Here is an 18,304-nt window from a genome sequence, read left to right on the forward strand (position 1 = left end):
TCAGTCAGGTCTAGGGTACAAATCCTTTTGACCAGCTATGTGACGTTAGGGAGATGAGTCCACCTTTCTGGGCCTCAGTTGTTCCATTGTTTTCCACAAATACACCTGAAGCTCTGAGCACTGGAGTGTGGAATTTTATGGTCTTCGAACTTCAGAATCCTTGTCTTGGAATCAAATTATTCACATTGTGGTCTGAGAATCCTGGAGTTCTGGAAGCTAGTACCTCAGGGCAGGAATGGATTGTTGGTAACGGACTATTGATTCTACCTCCGTCTGAGGCTTGAAGCTAAAACTAATGTTCTTTTGACTTCATCCTGTAATTAGTTCCAGTGACCAGGTATTATTTCTTTTATAGTATTTTTAAGTATATTTTTAGCCCCATAAACTAAAGGGAAAATACAAAGCTAATAATCCTCACAGGGACCTTACTACCACCACTGATGGAGATCTCACTACCTTGCTAGGTATCTGAAAACTGCGGGGTGCTAAAATGTATGTCCCCTGTGTCTACCCACTGGCTTTGGTGCCAGTTCTCCCTGAGCCCTCTGTCCGCCTGTGGTTAAGGGCTGAAGAGCCAGGGCCCAGATTCCAGGAGCAGCTCCAGCTCAACTTGTCACAGCCCTGGGCTGCACTTCCCTGGGCTCACTCAGCTTGCTTTCTGACCTTGCCCACACTTGCCTCTGCTTGGACCACTCTACTGTCTATCTCTGCTTGTCTTTGCTCCTTTTCAGCTTTTCCTTTGGGGACAGGATGTTGGTGAATGTTCCTGGTCAGCTGTAATGGCTTGGTTTCAATGTCTCCTCCTCCAGAAAGCCTTCCTTGATCTCCCCCTCCCCATTGTCCAAGCTGAAAGTCATCCTCTACCTGCTGAGCTCCAATGGCTTCCTATCTGAGGCTTCTGATGATAGCGAGGGGCAGATATCCGAGCACTTCCCATGCTGCCTCATGGCTACTCGCTTACACAGGGCTTTATAGGCAGTATCTCGGGGGATGGAATGTCCACAGGGTCAGGAGCCGGGCCAGCTGGCTCTATTCCAGGCCCAGCAACCCTACTTATAAGGATGGACTCATTGAGCCCATAGCAACCCTAGTTGGGAGGAGCCACAGCTACCCCATTTCATATAGGTGAACACTGAGGCTCAGGGAGGTGACCCACATACCCAAAGTCATGTAGCAAATAAGTGGCAGATCTGGGACTAAATCTGCTGGCTTATAAAACACGAGCCCACACCACCATGTGATTCTCTCCTGGTCCCCAGGTGGACCAGGAGCCCTTTGAACATGAGACCTGGTGCTCCCAGCCCTCTGCTGTTTGCTCCACACTCAGCAGGGAGGCCGGCTCTGTGTGCTCCCAGAGGTGAAAGGCCAAGGACTCTGTCCATGGTCTTGGCATCAGATAAAATTGGATTGCAGTCTCAGTTCTGCCGCCTAGTAGCTGTGTGGCTGTGGGCAAATCACCGTGTGTCTCTGGGCATCTCTGGGCCCCAAGTTCCCCCTATGTACATGGGTATAGGAAGGCCTTCCCTGCCCAGTGATGAGGAAGGAAGTCAAAGACCTCATTCATGTACAGAGCTCAGAAATGTCTTCCCTCCAATGCTGGCAGCCAGCACAGGGCTCTCAAGATACTATGTTACTCTCACACATAGTAGGCTCACAAGATATTATGTTACTCTCTTTATCATCATTGTTTCACATAGTAGGCTCGCAAGATATTATGTTACTCTCTTTGTCATCATTGCTTCAAAGGTGCATTCTCAACATTCCCAGTGCCCAGGACAAATTAAGCTTGTGGTAAATGTGAGCTGGGCCCATTCTCTGTGATGAAAACTGAGCTATCTTTTCTTGCTCCCACCTCTCAATACCAGCACATGCTCAGAGAGCATGGGATTGGGGCTGCCCATGGAGACACCCCAGGGCCCAGGGCAGCTGGCAGGTTCAGGGGGTGGGGGGTGCAGGTGGTAACAAACAATGGGGGGGGCTGGGTTTGGGGCCAGGAGAGAACGATGGCAGGCATGGGAAGAAAGATCTTTGGGAGTGAAACTAAATCCCAAGTGCCGCCCCGACCCTGAGACCCTCTCCTTTTGGGAACAGGCAGTGAGGTCTGGCCCCTAATAAGCCTCAGAAAAGAACTCTGCCCTTTGTGGAGCAGGCTCTGAGCCGTCCGCTGACCGCTGCTCAGCCCCGCTTACCTTCACATAGTCTCCGCCAGCCTCTGGCTCTCCGGCGACCCTGGAAGGAGAGAGGAGAGGTGAGTGTCCCCAGCCCTACCTGGCTCCCCAGCTGCCAGCCTCTGCCCACCTGTGTGATGCCAGCACCTGGCCCTAGTGCCCCAGAGGGCTCATCCCGAAGGCAGGCGGGGGCATCGCAGCTGACAGCACTCACTGGAACCTGATGGCAGGGCTGCTCCTCTGCTCACCAGCTGTGCCACCCTGGACAGGTCCCCTCACCTCTTTGAGCCTGGGTTTCCTACCTGGAAATTGGGGATAATGACAGCCTCTGCCTCTTTGGGTTGTTGCAAGGACTCTGGGAGCTGATCACTGTTTCATGCCTAACAAGAGACAGGCTTCCTGAATCATGCCGTCTTCACCCCACTTCAGGATGCTGGAGCGTTCTTACCCCGCTCCGCTCCAAATGCTGGTGGCCCCGGGCTGGGGCTTAGCCTCCTCGCCCCCCATCCACCCTACACTCTCTCCCTAGTGCAGAATGGCCCACTCAGCATCACACCATGCTGGTGACTGTTGGCTGTGGTGGAATCGATCCCCTCAGCCTCCAGGGACCTGGAGAGGCCAGAGGCTGGGAGTGGCTGTCTTTCCCAAATGCTATCCTTCCTCGGGAGGGGGCGCTGTAAGAANNNCCCCCCCCCCCCGCCCCCGTGGAACTGCCCCTTCAACTCCCGCCCAAGAAACCCATCTGCCTCCTTAGCATCTCCTCTTGAATGTCTGAAGTCATCGTGAACTTGTCATATCCAAAGCAGGCCCGTTGGTACCCGCCCCCTGCCACCGGGCCCCTGAGCCCCAACATCCGCTTCCCATCTCAGTTGATTTCAGCTGCATCCTTGCTGCTTTGTTTGGCCAAAAAATCTGCAGTCATCTGTGCCTCCTCTTCCACTCACTCTCCACGCCCAGCCCATCAGGAAATCCTGCAGCTTTACTTTCAGAATAGATCTTGACCACTTCTCTCCGAGGGCCGGCCCTTGCTCCATCCAGGAGCCCCACGGGCTCTGTGCAGCACATGGCACGCAGCCTTCTCGCTGGTTCTCTGTCTGTTCTCACACCCCACTCTACCTCCACTCCACCCCCAGCGGCACTCAGGTGAAAACAAGCGGGTCACATGCACTGAGCACCCCCACGTGCCCCTGGGCGCCTTCCTCTCACCCTACAATATCTAAACCCCTCTCCGTGGCCTGCAAATGGCTGGCTATGTAATGTATCACCCAAACCAGAACTTTCTTCCCTTGTGATTGTAAAGAGGTACCATCGTTATGCCAGAAAAACAGGCATCCACCAGGCCATATGTTCCCCAGCCTACAGGGCCTGGCGTGGCCTGGCGGCGCCTGCCCACCGGCCTTGCCAACCCCAGCATGCCTTCCTCACTCATTCTATCCCTCATTTTGCCCAGACACATTGACCTCCTTGCCAAGCTCACTCTTTCGGGGGCCTTTGCAGTTGCTGTTCTCTCTGGCTAGAATGTGCTGCCTCCAGATCGTCAGGCAGCTTGCCCCTCCCCTAGTTTATTTAGGGCTCTGCTTAATGCCCCTCCTCAGAGAAGCTTCCCTGACCCCCTACCTAGAATAGTCCCTGGTCCTTCACTCTGTCCTCAGCCCTGCTTTATTTTCCTCAGTCTCTGCCTGAAATGACCATTTTACATTTATTTGTTGACTCTCAACTACCTGACAGCTTCGTGGGGCCGTGACTTTGTCTCATTCATTGTTAAGCCCCCCGCACAGTGCCTGGCACACAGGAGCTTACAGTTGCCCCAAGGAATACATGAATAGTAAATCCTTAGCCAGTGCTGATCACTAGCATTAGGATTAATGTTGTCAGGCTGGGCCCTGGTTCTCTGGCTAGGAGAGGCCTCAGTGTTCCCATCTGCGAAATAGGGAGGAAGGTCAAACATTGGGGAACTGCTTCCTCCCGTCCAGAAGCCTGATACTTACATTTAAATGTCATAAATTTAATAAAATAAACTTAATTTAAAACATAGACCAAAAATCTGAGCGTTAAAAATCACAGATAAGGTGTGTATTCCCAGGGCAGAATTCCACACAGGGGTTCCCCCAGCCCCTGAGGCCAGGGGCTCCTCATTGAGCAGCTGTCTGACAGCCCTCCCTGTTCTGACATTCTAGAGTCCCCACTGCTAACCTTCCCTCCTGTGGAGTCCTTCCTGACTTAAAAATCAGTCTCTCAAGCTGCAGTCCAGCCACAGCCCTTTTGGTTCTGTCTGTCTAGCAGCGGTGGGAGTGAGGTGGAGTGGGGACCCCTCCCCTGCACGTTCACCCCTGCCAGCTTTTCCCGGGTGAGGTGTCCCATCCCAGAGTTTCCGGCCATTCAGTCCCGGAAATCCGCCCACTGCTGGGAACAGATTGGCCAGGACACTGGGATCGCCCCAGTGTTTCCTCCTGCTTCCTGTCTCCTTCCCCTTGGGCCCTGGGGAGGGAACAGAGCCTTGGGGAGGGGGGAGCCTGCACCAAGGTACAAGTGGGCTGGGGCCGGTCAGAGCCAATGGGGGAGCTCAGGGCAGAGGCCAAGGCCCAAGAAGCTGCCAGCTTGGAGCCACACTTAGTCCCCATCAGCTCACCCTGCCCCTCTACAACACTCCAGGATCTCCAAGACATAATGTCACCATGTCTGCCCCTGATGCAGTGTTATCACTTGCCTGGACAATTGCCACACCTCCTCACTGGCCTCCCCGCGTCTATGTGTGTCCTCTGTGACTTGTTCTCACTCCAGCCCCCAGAGCCCTCCTGTTTAAGTGAAACTCAGACCACGGATCTCCTTGGCTTCAACCCACTGGAGTGGCCCCAGTGTCACTCAGAGTAAGGGCTGAAGTCCCATGACAGCCTTACAGACTGGCTTCTCACCATCTCTGCCACCCAATGTCCTATCCTGCTCAACCTCACTCTCGCTGCTTCAGCCATGCTCGGCTTCTTGCTGGCTTTTGTCCCCACCTCAGGGCCTTCGCGCTTTCTGTTCCCTTGGCTGATATACTTTCCCCCCAGATACCACTGAGCTCCCACCCTGCCCTCCATCAGGTCTTTACTAAAATGTCCCCTTCTCAGTGAGGCCTTCCCCCACCACCCATCTGAAAGTGTGAACTTCTCAACACTCCCCACCTCCCTTCCCTCTTTACTTTTTCTCTGAAGCACTTCATCTGACCTGCCATGCATTGTCTATCTTCTTTCGCTAGAATATAAGCTCTTAGAGGACAGGAATTGGGATCTGCCTAGAGCAGTGCCAGGCACCCCATAAAGGTTTTTTTTTGAATGAATACATGTCACACAGCAGCCCCATGCAACGAAGTCTGGTTCTCAGGGCTCAGCCCTCTGTGGCTGGCACAGTCAGCCATCCCTTCTCTCTCCCCTTGCTCCTCCTTGCACTCTAGCCTGATTGCACTCCCTCCAAAGAGCTCTGCTCCCTCCAGCCTCAGGGCCTTTGCACATGATGTTCCCTCTGCTTGGAACCTCCCGTCTCCCTTAGGGCCAGAGTGGTTCTACTTGGCCTTCAGATCTCAGTGTGCTTGGAGATTTCTAGAACATTCTCCCTCCTGTTGCAGTGATCAAATGCAGAAATCAAAGCTTCCACTTTGAAAAACTCAGCTCCATCAATTAATTATCTTATTTTTTATTTCATGGACTTAAAAGGCACTTCCTCTCTAATATTAGTGGGGAAATCAATTAATAAATAATACTGACAATTGAGCTAAATCAGTCCCATTAATCAGCCACATTAATTATTCAAATAACCAACCCCTTTAATTGCCTGTATTAACTGATTTGTTCTGATAACTGATACCACTTATTGCATACATTAGCTTAATTAATTGGATTAATGAGCAGTAATTAGAGCCCATTATCCTTTATTTCCCCAATACAGGTTTAAATCTGAGCTTTACTTTCGAGGCCACCATCCTGGCCCGGGAGAAAGGGTCCCCAAGGGATCCTGGGGGAGAGGCAATAGGGAGCAGCTGCTGTCCCAACCCACCCGGGCCCTCTCTGCAGAGGCCAGCTGTCCATCTACTGTCTCTCTGACCCCCAGTTTGTTCCCTTGGGCCTCCAGGCCTGGCCATATGGCCTCAAGCGGACACTTCCCCAGCCTTTGCCTCCTGCTTCTCAGCTTTCCCCCCGCCTTCACCTCTCTGAGGTCCAACTGCCGCTTCTGTAAAATGGGTGTAACTGTCTCCCCAGAGGGGCGGCCACAAGGCTCCTGAGAAGGAAGGATGTGGAATTCCCAAACCCTGTGTGGCTCCCCTTGCTGCCCAGCTCCTAGCCATGGAGACCTCCCATTCTGCCCTTCCTAGGGCACTGAAGATTCTTTCCACCCGTCACTCCGACCATCACTCACCCCGGCAGGAAAGCAATACTGCTCTGTGCTCCTTGGTTTTTAAAGGCCCTGGGCAGAAAGAGCGGAGGCAGAAAGCCCTGTCTTTAAAGGCCCTGGGGCACCTTGCCATGGGGACCTTGGGATTCTCTCTGCCAGGTGGGCTCTTGGCTTTAGCCCCTGCCCTGCCCCACCTCCGGTAAGATGGGCCACCACTGTCTTGAAGACATCCCTGCTCCTTCGCCACCATTCTGTGCCCTCAGTCTTCTTGACAGTGGTGAGCTTGTCAGCAGGTGTTTTAAAAAGGGTACCAGCCCTGTGAGGATAGGGCAGATGGGGGCCATTCTTTCCAGGGCAGAGACGAGGCTTCTGCTGGAGAAGAGGAAAGGAGAGGGCATGTATGGAGTGCTGACTGAATGCCTGAAATCTGGAGGCCCNGATAAGGTGTGTATTCCCAGGGCAGAATTCCACACAGGGGTTCCCCCAGCCCCTGAGGCCAGGGGCTCCTCATTGAGCAGCTGTCTGACAGCCCTCCCTGTTCTGACATTCTAGAGTCCCCACTGCTAACCTTCCCTCCTGTGGAGTCCTTCCTGACTTAAAAATCAGTCTCTCAAGCTGCAGTCCAGCCACAGCCCTTTTGGTTCTGTCTGTCTAGCAGCGGTGGGAGTGAGGTGGAGTGGGGACCCCTCCCCTGCACGTTCACCCCTGCCAGCTTTTCCCGGGTGAGGTGTCCCATCCCAGAGTTTCCGGCCATTCAGTCCCGGAAATCCGCCCACTGCTGGGAACAGATTGGCCAGGACACTGGGATCGCCCCAGTGTTTCCTCCTGCTTCCTGTCTCCTTCCCCTTGGGCCCTGGGGAGGGAACAGAGCCTTGGGGAGGGGGGAGCCTGCACCAAGGTACAAGTGGGCTGGGGCCGGTCAGAGCCAATGGGGGAGCTCAGGGCAGAGGCCAAGGCCCAAGAAGCTGCCAGCTTGGGGCCACACTTAGTCCCCATCAGCTCACCCTGCCCCTCTACAACACTCCAGGATCTCCAAGACATAATGTCACCATGTCTGCCCCTGATGCAGTGTTATCACTTGCCTGGACAATTGCCACACCTCCTCACTGGCCTCCCCGCGTCTATGTGTGTCCTCTGTGACTTGTTCTCACTCCAGCCCCCAGAGCCCTCCTGTTTAAGTGAAACTCAGACCACGGATCTCCTTGGCTTCAACCCACTGGAGTGGCCCCAGTGTCACTCAGAGTAAGGGCTGAAGTCCCATGACAGCCTTACAGACTGGCTTCTCACCATCTCTGCCACCCAATGTCCTATCCTGCTCAACCTCACTCTCGCTGCTTCAGCCATGCTCCGCTTCTTGCTGGCTTTTGTCCCCACCTCAGGGCCTTCGCGCTTTCTGTTCCCTTGGCTGATATACTTTCCCCCCAGATACCACTGAGCTCCCACCCTGCCCTCCATCAGGTCTTTACTAAAATGTCCCCTTCTCAGTGAGGCCTTCCCCCACCACCCATCTGAAAGTGTGAACTTCTCAACACTCCCCACCTCCCTTCCCTCTTTACTTTTTCTCTGAAGCACTTCATCTGACCTGCCATGCATTGTCTATCTTCTTTCGCTAGAATATAAGCTCTTAGAGGACAGGAATTGGGATCTGCCTAGAGCAGTGCCAGGCACCCCATAAAGGTTTTTTTTTGAATGAATACATGTCACACAGCAGCCCCATGCAACGAAGTCTGGTTCTCAGGGCTCAGCCCTCTGTGGCTGGCACAGTCAGCCATCCCTTCTCTCTCCCCTTGCTCCTCCTTGCACTCTAGCCTGATTGCACTCCCTCCAAAGAGCTCTGCTCCCTCCAGCCTCAGGGCCTTTGCACATGATGTTCCCTCTGCTTGGAACCTCCCGTCTCCCTTAGGGCCAGAGTGGTTCTACTTGGCCTTCAGATCTCAGTGTGCTTGGAGATTTCTAGAACATTCTCCCTCCTGTTGCAGTGATCAAATGCAGAAATCAAAGCTTCCACTTTGAAAAACTCAGCTCCATCAATTAATTATCTTATTTTTTATTTCATGGACTTAAAAGGCACTTCCTCTCTAATATTAGTGGGGAAATCAATTAATAAATAATACTGACAATTGAGCTAAATCAGTCCCATTAATCAGCCACATTAATTATTCAAATAACCAACCCCTTTAATTGCCTGTATTAACTGATTTGTTCTGATAACTGATACCACTTATTGCATACATTAGCTTAATTAATTGGATTAATGAGCAGTAATTAGAGCCCATTATCCTTTATTTCCCCAATACAGGTTTAAATCTGAGCTTTACTTTCGAGGCCACCATCCTGGCCCGGGAGAAAGGGTCCCCAAGGGATCCTGGGGGAGAGGCAGTAGGGAGCAGCTGCTGTCCCAACCCACCCGGGCCCTCTCTGCAGAGGCCAGCTGTCCGTCTACTGTCTCTCTGACCCCCAGTTTGTTCCCTTGGGCCTCCAGGCCTGGCCATATGGCCTCAAGCGGACACTTCCCCAGCCTTTGCCTCCTGCTTCTCAGCTTTCCCCCCGCCTTCACCTCTCTGAGGTCCAACTGCCGCTTCTGTAAAATGGGTGTAACTGTCTCCCCAGAGGGGCGGCCACAAGGCTCCTGAGAAGGAAGGATGTGGAATTCCCAAACCCTGTGTGGCTCCCCTTGCTGCCCAGCTCCTAGCCATGGAGATCTCCCATTCTGCCCTTCCTGGGGCACTGAAGATTCTTTCCACCCGTCACTCCAACCATCACTCACCCCGGCAGGAAAGCAATACTGCTCTGTGCTCCTTGGTTTTTAAAGGCCCTGGGCAGAAAGAGCGGAGGCAGAAAGCCCTGTCTTTAAAGGCCCTGGGGCACCTTGCCATGGGGACCTTGGGATTCTCTCTGCCAGGTGGGCTCTTGGCTTTAGCCCCTGCCCTGCCCCACCTCCTGTAAGATGGGCCACCACTGTCTTGAAGACATCCCTGCTCCTTCGCCACCATTCTGTGCCCTCAGTCTTCTTGACAGTGGTGAGCTTGTCAGCAGGTGTTTTAAAAAGGGTACCAGCCCTGTGAGGATAGGGCAGATGGGGGCCATTCTTTCCAGGGCAGAGACGAGGCTTCTGCTGGAGAAGAGGAAAGGAGAGGGCATGTATGGAGTGCTGACTGAATGCCTGAAATCTGGAGGCCCCACTTGAGGGGGAGAAAACTGAAGTTTGTGACTTGGTCTGGGACACACAGCTGCTCAGATTAGATCCAGGTTGGCTCCACTTCCTTCCTTGCAGGAGGCAGGCTCCCCTGGAAAAAGGGGAGCGCTCCAGGGTGGAGATGAGGAGAAGGTGAGGAGGGGAAGGCAAAGAAAACTAACATTTCAACGGGACCACAAGCCCAGAATCGATGTCGAGAAGAAGAAATGGAGCAGGGATGGGAGGAGAGAAGACCCTCTCGGGCTCTGGAGAGGGCCCTCCCCTGGGAGGGAGGAAGCAGCGTGATGCTGGATAGGGGCCCCTCATTGACCCTCAGTGAACTCTTCCATAACATGGGCGTGGCGAGCGCAAGAGCAGCTCCTTGTACTGACACTGCCCTGGGCCAATCTAGTCCTCACCGTGCCCCCCTGGCGCGTGCGGGTGCTGTTATTGACCCCAATTTACAGATGGGGAAACTAAGGGTCAGACAGGGCAAGTTGCTCAATGTTGTGCAGTCAGTGATCTACCGGACTTCCTCCCCATACTCCACAGAGGTCCCGGATTCTGCAAACAAGGTCCCCTGAGGGTTTTGGGGGATGTGGCTCCAGCTGGGGGTGGGGGTACAGTCCATCCTTCCTGAGCCAGTGCAGTTCCCACAGCCTGAGGCATCCGGGGGTCTCGAGGACTGTGAGAAAGTCTCCACAGGAAATGAGAGCCGGGAGCAGCTGGGCCCCTTCGGAAGACAAGGGCCTGACGAGGCCCAACAGGCTGGGCCCACCGCAGCCCCCTCCCCTGGTAGGTAATCACTACCAGATGCCCAGCAGCTGACGTCACTCTGCAGGGCCAAGAGGGTCGTGGGACTCTGGGGAGTGTTGGGAATTCTTGGACCAGAATCAACATTCCAAAAGAAAACGGGGGTGGGGGGGGCGGTTGGTTCGTGGCTTTTTCTCAGTGCCTGGCACAGGGCTGGGTGTCCCTGGCTCTCCTGTGGGATGCCACCTTCTCCAACTCTCCCTCTGAACAGCCCTGGGAGTGGGGGTGGAGGGGCCTGGGTGTCTGTGATCTAGCAGGGGGGAGAGGACGCTTGGGTGTGACACTTTACAATGAGTAGAACTGCATTCAAAGTCTCCTCAAAGGAAAGGTCCTCATAAAACGTAAGTCACAGTGAGGCCCTCCTCTGCTCAAGGCCAGCGATGGCTACATCTCCCTGGGTCAAAGCCAGGTCCTTGCCGGGCCTTCCAGGCCTTCCATTATCTGAACCCGTTTCCTCTCTGGCCTCGCCTCCCACCACTCCACTCCCCAGCCCCCCCCCACCTTCCTCTCCTCCAGCCACTGTGGGTCTTGGCTGCTCCTCGAACATGGCAAGGACGCTCCTACCTCAGGACCCTTGTACCTGCTGTTCCTTTGGTCTGGCACACTCTTCCCCAGATATCAAGAGGGTTTGTTCCCTCATCCCTTTGTTCAAGCATCACCTCCAAGAGACCCTTCTCCTGGCTATAACCTTCCTAAATTGCTACCACCAGACACTCCCCCACGGCGACCAATTCCCCTAGTTGGTTTCAGCGTTTCTCCTAGCACTTCTCTCTTCTGCTTGACTGTAAAACTCCTTGTCTTATCATGTCTCCCTGGAACAGGGGCTCCATGATAGCAGGGGTTTGTCTGCTGTGCTCACTGCTGTCTCCCCGAAACTTGCCAGAGTGTCCAGAGCATAGTTGCATCAGAGTAAATACTAAAGTGAATGATATTCCAACTCAACGAAATGTGTCCTCTCAAGCAAGTTATTAACCTTGCAAAACCTCAGTTTCTTCATCTGTAAAATGACCTTCCTTTATCTCCCTTCCAGGGGCATATGGGAGGTCATTTAAGTAACGTAGAAATGGCTTTGAGATTTATACTTGCGGGAGGTGAATTGTGGCCTAGTGACGGGGGTTGGTCAAGCCTGGGATCAAATCTAGGCTCTGACACTTAATCTCTTTGTGACCCCAGGAAAATCCCTTCCCCTCTCTGAGTCTTGGTCTCCTCATTGGTAAAATGAAGCAAGTAGAGGTTCCCCTTCACAGGGCCTGTGTAGTAGACAGCACCCGTGGGGTGCTTCAGGCAGGGCCTAGCCGGTTGTGCGCTGGATCTTGACCACCTCTTAGAGGACCCTGGCCTGACAGTTCCTGTGTGTAGGCATGGGTGCAGGTGGTAGGTGTTGGGGCCCCCTTCCTTCACTGGGCCTCCCCTTCCTTCTCCTTAACACAGACTGAAAGGGAGGGTGTCAGGGCTCTCTGGACCTGCTATTTCCCTGCAGAAGGCTGAGGTGCTGGGCGGTAGGGTGAGGCATGGCTGGTGCTCTCCTATCTGGGAGCTAAAGGCCTTCAGCCCCTGTGCTACTGGCCCCTCCTCCCTCCTTCCTCCTCATCCCCCATGATCTCAGCAGGGAACAGGGCACCAGGAAACTCCTGCAGCCTCACCTCTTCCCCTTCCTTCCTTCTGCTCCAGGTGCACCCTGCCTCCCAGGGTGTAGGGAAGGGACACCATCCACCCCCAGCTTAGACCACTCCCTGAGCAGCCACTGAGATGACCCCCTTGGGACATTCGGAAATGGGGCCCCCGTCTTGCTCAGTGGCAATTCTCAAATACCCTCCTCTCCAGACTGTATGGATCATCAGAGATCATTCCAGTCCCATCTGGGCTGCTGAGAGACTGCGGCCCAGAGTAGAGCAGGGCAAATCTGAGATCATACAGGCAGAGCAGCTCTCCTAACTCTGGGACGCAGGGCTGGGCTTTGGGGGCTCCTGGAAGAAACGTTTAATTCCCGGCCTCCTGCTTGGCCTGGAGGGTTAGTGAGACACTGGGTCTCAGGACACCAGGAGGGGCCTCAATCAGATCTGCTAACCCCACCCCCCCACTGGACACTCTGGATGATTGGGGGATGGAGGGCAGTCTCTTTCCTCTGCCAGCTGTAGGTCAGGCCTGATGCCGGAGGCACTGCCAGGACCATTAGGACCCCTGCACACAGGGAGGAAGCCTGGGTCCCAGACTTGGCATTCTCAAGGTTTCTCAGGATAATCCTTCCCAGAGACCCTGGTTCTATTGGAGGGGAACGGGCTGCCTAGCCTTTAAGGGCACGAGCCGGGAAGGTGGAGTTCTAACCTTCGATACTGTTGCAAACCGGCAAGTAAATCTCCTTTTCCTCATCTGTAAAATGGGGATGATAAAAGTGTCCCTCTTCTGGGGCTGTTGTGAGGAGTAATGCCCAGCCTGTGCGAGGACAAGGCAGGGACAGAATTACATCAAAAGGAAGCTTAAAAATCCCTGATGCTAACAGGGCATCCTGCTTTGTTGGTTGCCCCAAGGGCACTGATTTCCCCTCAAACCATTCCCAGCCCCACAGGCCCTCCTCAGGCCCAGCTCGGTCACTCACCCTCTGGGTCCCAGTGCGGGGCATCTTCGTCCCACTGCAGTCATGGTTCCCCGCGGTCACTGCCTGCAGCCTGGACACCTCCTCAGCCCGACGGCTCCCGCCTTTCTCAGGCCACGGAGCTGTGGAGCTCAGGGCAGTACGCCGGGGGCGGAGCCTGACCTGTAGACCACGCCCCGGGCACGCCCCTCGCCCTCGGCCGGGGGCCGCTCCACAGCCTACACCTCCCGCCGGGAAGGACACGCCCCGCCTCGAGCACGCCCCTCCGCCTCCGGTCTCGCTCCGCCCTCTCCCCATCTGTCAGTGTCCGGGGCTGGGAAGGCCACGCCCCTCGAGCACACCCTTCCGCTTCGGCCCGCCCCGTTCCAACGCCACCTTCCCCGAACAGTTCGCCGAGCAGCCCGAAAAGGCCGCGCCCCTAGACACGCCCCTCCACGCGCCCCGCTTCTGCAAACTCCCAATGCACGTCTCAGACCTTAGGATGCCTCAGAACGGCCCAGAACCTCTCAGGCCCTCTCCCTTACATACAATCCTCGCTTCTCCACGCCCAAGTAGGGCTGAACTAAGGAGCGGGATGGCAGAAGACAGAAGACAGCAGCCTGGAGCAATCAGAGACGAAAGAAAGGCACTTACTCTGTGGTGTGCCAAGCACTGTGCTAAGATTTTACAAGTCCTGTATGTTATTCTTGAATTCTCATCACTGCCCTACAAGGTAGGTGCTATCATTCTGCCCTTCTATCAGACAAGGAAACTGAGGCTCAGAGGAAGAAACAGACTTATCCAAGGTCATGCGGTCAGTAGGAGGCAGAGTCTGGGCTGGATTCATTCTGCAGCTTTACCAAGTCTTGCTCCTCATTGAACAGAGGTCTAGACTCAATTACCCCAGCACACAAAAACTGTGCTTGGTGTCTCAGGGAAGAGCCATTGAAGAGAGCTCCCAGAACCAGCCCTAGAGTTATTTTTGCTCAGCTGGGGGTTTTTTTTCTTCTTTATTTCAAGAAGCACATCTGACGGGTGTCGTTTGGACACAGTCTGTGAGGGTTGAAAGCTGGAGATTGGTGTGGTCGGGACTGAGGGGTCTCCCAAGGGCACGAAGCACCTAGCTGTAGGGCTTCGAAGGTGGTGGGTACAACATGAGAGGTGAGACTCGTGCAGCCACAGGAGGCAGGCAGTTTTCTGCTCAACTCCAGCTCTGCCGCCTTGGCTGAGTCTCAGTTTCCCCATCTGTAAGAGGGGGCTCATAACAGATGCCTTTACAGAGTTATCTGTGGGGAACATTGGTTTTGACCCCCAGTAGGATGGGTGCTTCCTCATTGGGAGCCAGGGTCATATCATTACTATTTGTATTTTTGCATGAACTCAACTCACCCTATAAGCAAGTTAAGTGGCAACCAGGGGGAGCAGTGGTGTCCAGCAGAACTAAAGGTGGTGATTTGGGTGTGGAGGCGCTGGGCAGGGATCCAGTGATGGGGCTTGGGAGCCACCCAGCTGCTGAAGGTCCCTGCTGGAGGCTGCCTAGGGCAAGTCAGGTGGGTCTTCCCACTTTGTCATTTGCAAGATGTGAAACCTGACCGGGGCAGATGACTTTCCCTCTCTGAATCTCAACTTCCTCATCTGTCATACAGTAATAACAGAATCTCCTCCCAGTTGTTTTTGTTTTGTTTTGTTTTGTTTTTTGAGAATTAATTGCAAGTGAAGGATGAAGCACAGCGCCTGGTCTGTAGTAAGCACTTGGTTAATGTGCAGAATTTTTATTCCCCCCCTTCGACGTGTATGTCGGTGGGGCGGGGGGGTTCCTCTCCAGGCTCTATTGGCAGGAGGCTTGGAGACACCATTCGTGCAGGTCCCACCCTCCCCCTTCCGTGGTGGGCACCTACCTTTCTGGAGACACATTCCTGGGGGCTCTTTCCTCTTTTCTGTCAGCACTGGGATCCTCAGGCTTTTCCGTGGGGCCCATTGCAGAAGGGTTGGGTCCCACTGCTGGGGTGTCCTCCAGGGGGACAGTGGTCTCAACCACCATCTCCTTGGCGGTCTCCACCACCATCTCCTTGGCTGCCTCCAAGCCTGGAGGGTTGGGCAGACTTTGGGGCACCGAGTGGGGTTCTGGGTCCACCTCCTTGGTCTTCTGGGTAGCCTGTTGGTCCCAAGCCTTCTTGGTGCTGAGACGAGGCATGGTGCCCATGTGGCTGTACATGTCGCTGGAGCGGGCATAGGCTGGGGGGCTTTTGGGGACAGTCACCATGTCATCCTGTGTAGCCTCAAAGGGGTCAGGCTCCAGATGGGACCCGAGACTGATGGTGGTTGAGGACCGTTTCAGCGTGAAGGACCGAGGGAGGTTGGAGAGACTCCCGAGGCCCTTAAACTTGAAGAACTCTGGCAGGGGGCAAGAGGAGGGAAAGGAGTTAATGTTAGCAGCGATAAAAATAACAATAAAAAATACATGTCATTCCTCTTATTGGGGGCTCAGGGAGGGTCAGGGCTTCACAGGTATTCCCTCTGTTATGGTATAACCCAGCAGCTCCAGAGTCACGGAGCCCTGGGCTTCAATCCCTTCTCTTGCACATCCTAGCTGTATGACCTTAGGCAAGTCGCTTGACCTTTCTGAGCCCCATTCGCCACATCAGCAAAATAGAGATTGTAGTACCCACCTCCTGTGGGCAGCAGGAGGACTGAAGGAAAGCATGTAGAGAAGATAATAGCCTCCACAAGTAATGAAGATAATGATGGTGATCTCAGTAAATGCCTCTGGTTGGCCAGATATGCTTCAGGCATCACCTCACTGAATTCCCAGCACAGTTCAATGGCACAAGTTTAATTGCCCTTTTCGCAGATGCACAAGTGCAGGTTAGAGCTGTGGAAGGAACCGCGGAGGGGGCATAACCAGCAGGTGGAGCGCGTTTGCGTGCATGGGGAGGGGGAGGAGAGAGGGGGATGTGTTTGAGCACCTGGGGCGGGGATGAAATGAGAAGGGGGTTGTTGGGAGCCTGGGGGGCCCACTCTCTGAGTCTGTCCTTCCTGTCAGCTGAGCGCAAGGTCCTGACTCAGGCGGCAGGGCTCGGGTGATACCAATCTCCTCATTTCCGCAGGGGTGCGTGTGCGGTCCCTCCGCCCCGCCCCCAGCTGTGGGACTGCCCCTCCTCGAAGCCACCTCCATCTGACAACCCTATGGCCTCCAGATGAGCGAAAAGGGAAAACCCTGGCATTTTCACTTCCTGGACACCCTCTGACTCCTCAGATCCTCCCCACCATGTTGGAATATATAGGTAGGATGCTTCCATTGATGAGAGAGGAAACTGAGGCCCAGAGAGGGGAGGGACTTGCCCCGGGGTCACACAGCGGGGCTGAGCCTGGTTGAGGCCTCAGGGCTCTGGACTGCTGGGCTCAGTGTTCTGGGTCTTTCCTCCCAGCCCTACCCACTCCCTATTTCGCCTTAGCCTCTGCCTTCTGAAAAACACTGTCAGAAAAGTCTGATGTTCCGCTCTCAGAAAGCTATGCCATGGGCCAGAAACGTGCCAGTCAGCAGGAGCGGGACCAAGAACTGTGGTCTCCTGCGCACGGGGGGTTCTGGAGGAAAGAGTAGTGGGACAGGGAGGGAAACCAAGGCCCGAATTCAGGGACATGGGATTAAGCCCTGCTCTGAATCCCTATACGATCTCAGGCAAGTCTCTGGGCCCCAGTATTTTCATCGGTGGAATGCAGTCATAATCCTGGCCCTGTACACCGGCCCCCACCCACCCCCATGCGACAGACAGAAGGACTCAGGGGAAGCCGAAGTTCACTGAGACCAGGAGGGGACCGACCTGGGGAAATAGAGCCTTGGTGGGTGTGACCCCTCATCGAGCTGCACTGGGGCCCAGCGTCACTGCTGCTGGGGACATGGGACAGCATCCCATGGTGCACCCACACTCACTTCAGCCCCAGTGACTTCCAACCCAGCAACCCCCCCCCCCCGTTCCGTGTGAACCAGTCCCAGAGGCAGGGCGTGGAGTGTGTGGAGGTCTTCCTTTGCCTGGCCGTGGGGTCCAAGAAAACCACAGATGGACACACAGACGAATGCAGGGACAGAGAAACAGAGATGGGCAGAGTCAGAGACAAGAAGCAGAGATGGAGCGCTGAACCAGCTGGAGACAGAGAGAGCTGAACCAGCTGGAGACAGAGAGAGCTGGGGGCCAGAGGGACAGAGGGATGGCGAGAGGGGACCCAGAAGCAGGGAGCTCCGGAGAGGGGCAGAGATGGACAGAAAGAGAAACGGAAATGAGACCATGATAAAGAAACAATGCAGAGAGGCTGAGCTGGACGGACAGACAGAGGGATGAAGGGCAGTGCAAAGGGCACCCCACACTCACTGAACTTCCTGCTGGCTTTCTTGGGCACCTCCGTCATCTTGGCAAGTTGTGCAAAGCCCCTGGCCGGTGGGCAAGTGGCCTCTCGAGACTCGGGACATCAACGTTAAGGTTCCTGCCTCACCTCCCCTTCCCCTTTCTCACACCCTCTCGCTCGTTTCCTCTGTGTATTTTTAAACCAGTGAAACTCCCACAGCTCCACCCTCCCCGTCCTCTCCACAGGGGGCGGGGGCCAGGGCCTCCCCCATTCTGGGCCCCTGTGGGCTGCCTCCTTGGCCTTGGCTGGAGGGGGCAGGGGGCAGACCACAAGCCCATGGGACCTGGAGGGCCCCGGGGGACAAACCACAGGCCCCGGGAATGGAGCCCGCTGGGCGGGAGGCTGTCAGGGGGTCTGGCCAGCGGCTGAAAGGGTGCCGGGAGTCAGGCCTGCCCACAGGGCAGTTTGTTGTAAGCCTCAGTGTCTGGGGGAAGGACTGGTGGCAGCGAAGAGTGCTGTGGTTAGGCCTGTGGGCCTGGGACCACCCAGACCCAAGTTCCAGCCTTGGCTGGCCACTTTGTTGCTAGGCCACCGACCTCCCTGAGCCTCAGGTTCCTTGCCGTGAGCGGGGGCATTGCCTTCCTCGCAGGGTCCAGCACTTGGTGCAAAGCCTGGTACAGAATGGGCGCCCACCAAGGCGTGATCCCTCCTTCTCAAGCCAGCAGGGACACGGGGATAATGTGGTGCACCACACCCATCGAACAGACATGGGGAGACCGAAGCACAGACAGGCAGAGGGACTGTCCCAGGTCATATGGCAGATTGATGGCACAGACTGGGTTACATCGCCCCCTTTTATTTTTTTTT

General features: G+C 55.0%; 1 protein-coding gene and 1 long non-coding RNA gene across 5 annotated transcripts in view; one reads left to right on the top strand and one right to left on the bottom strand.

Moving 5' to 3' along the window:
* Positions 1-17,621, bottom strand: part of SH2D3C (SH2 domain containing 3C) — a 39,366-nt gene extending 21,745 nt beyond the window's left edge. Inside the window, exons 1-4 of one of the 4 annotated variants that reach the window (XM_034664568.1) lie at positions 17,464-17,600; positions 15,766-15,968; positions 14,995-15,490; positions 2,190-2,229 (exon numbers count right to left, since the gene is read on the bottom strand). In XM_034664568.1, the coding sequence (XP_034520459.1) occupies positions 2,190-2,229; positions 14,995-15,490; positions 15,766-15,889 (660 nt within the window). In that variant the 5' untranslated portion in view covers positions 15,890-15,968; positions 17,464-17,600. Of the gene's footprint in view, positions 1-2,189; positions 2,230-13,120; positions 13,530-14,994; positions 15,491-15,765; positions 15,969-17,463 lie in introns of those variants that run through there. The other 3 variants (XM_034664569.1, XM_034664572.1, XM_034664570.1) reach the window with 3 other exon arrangements.
* The window catches only part of LOC117803031, an 8,993-nt gene continuing 4,385 nt past the window's right edge, over positions 13,697-18,304 (top strand). Inside the window, exon 1 of the long non-coding RNA XR_004626589.1 lies at positions 13,697-13,829. This is a non-coding gene — a long non-coding RNA (uncharacterized LOC117803031). The remainder of the gene's footprint in view (positions 13,830-18,304) is intronic.

Source organism: Ailuropoda melanoleuca, chromosome 7, assembly GCF_002007445.2.
Source record: "Ailuropoda melanoleuca isolate Jingjing chromosome 7, ASM200744v2, whole genome shotgun sequence".
Classification (NCBI taxonomy): domain Eukaryota; kingdom Metazoa; phylum Chordata; class Mammalia; order Carnivora; family Ursidae; genus Ailuropoda; species Ailuropoda melanoleuca.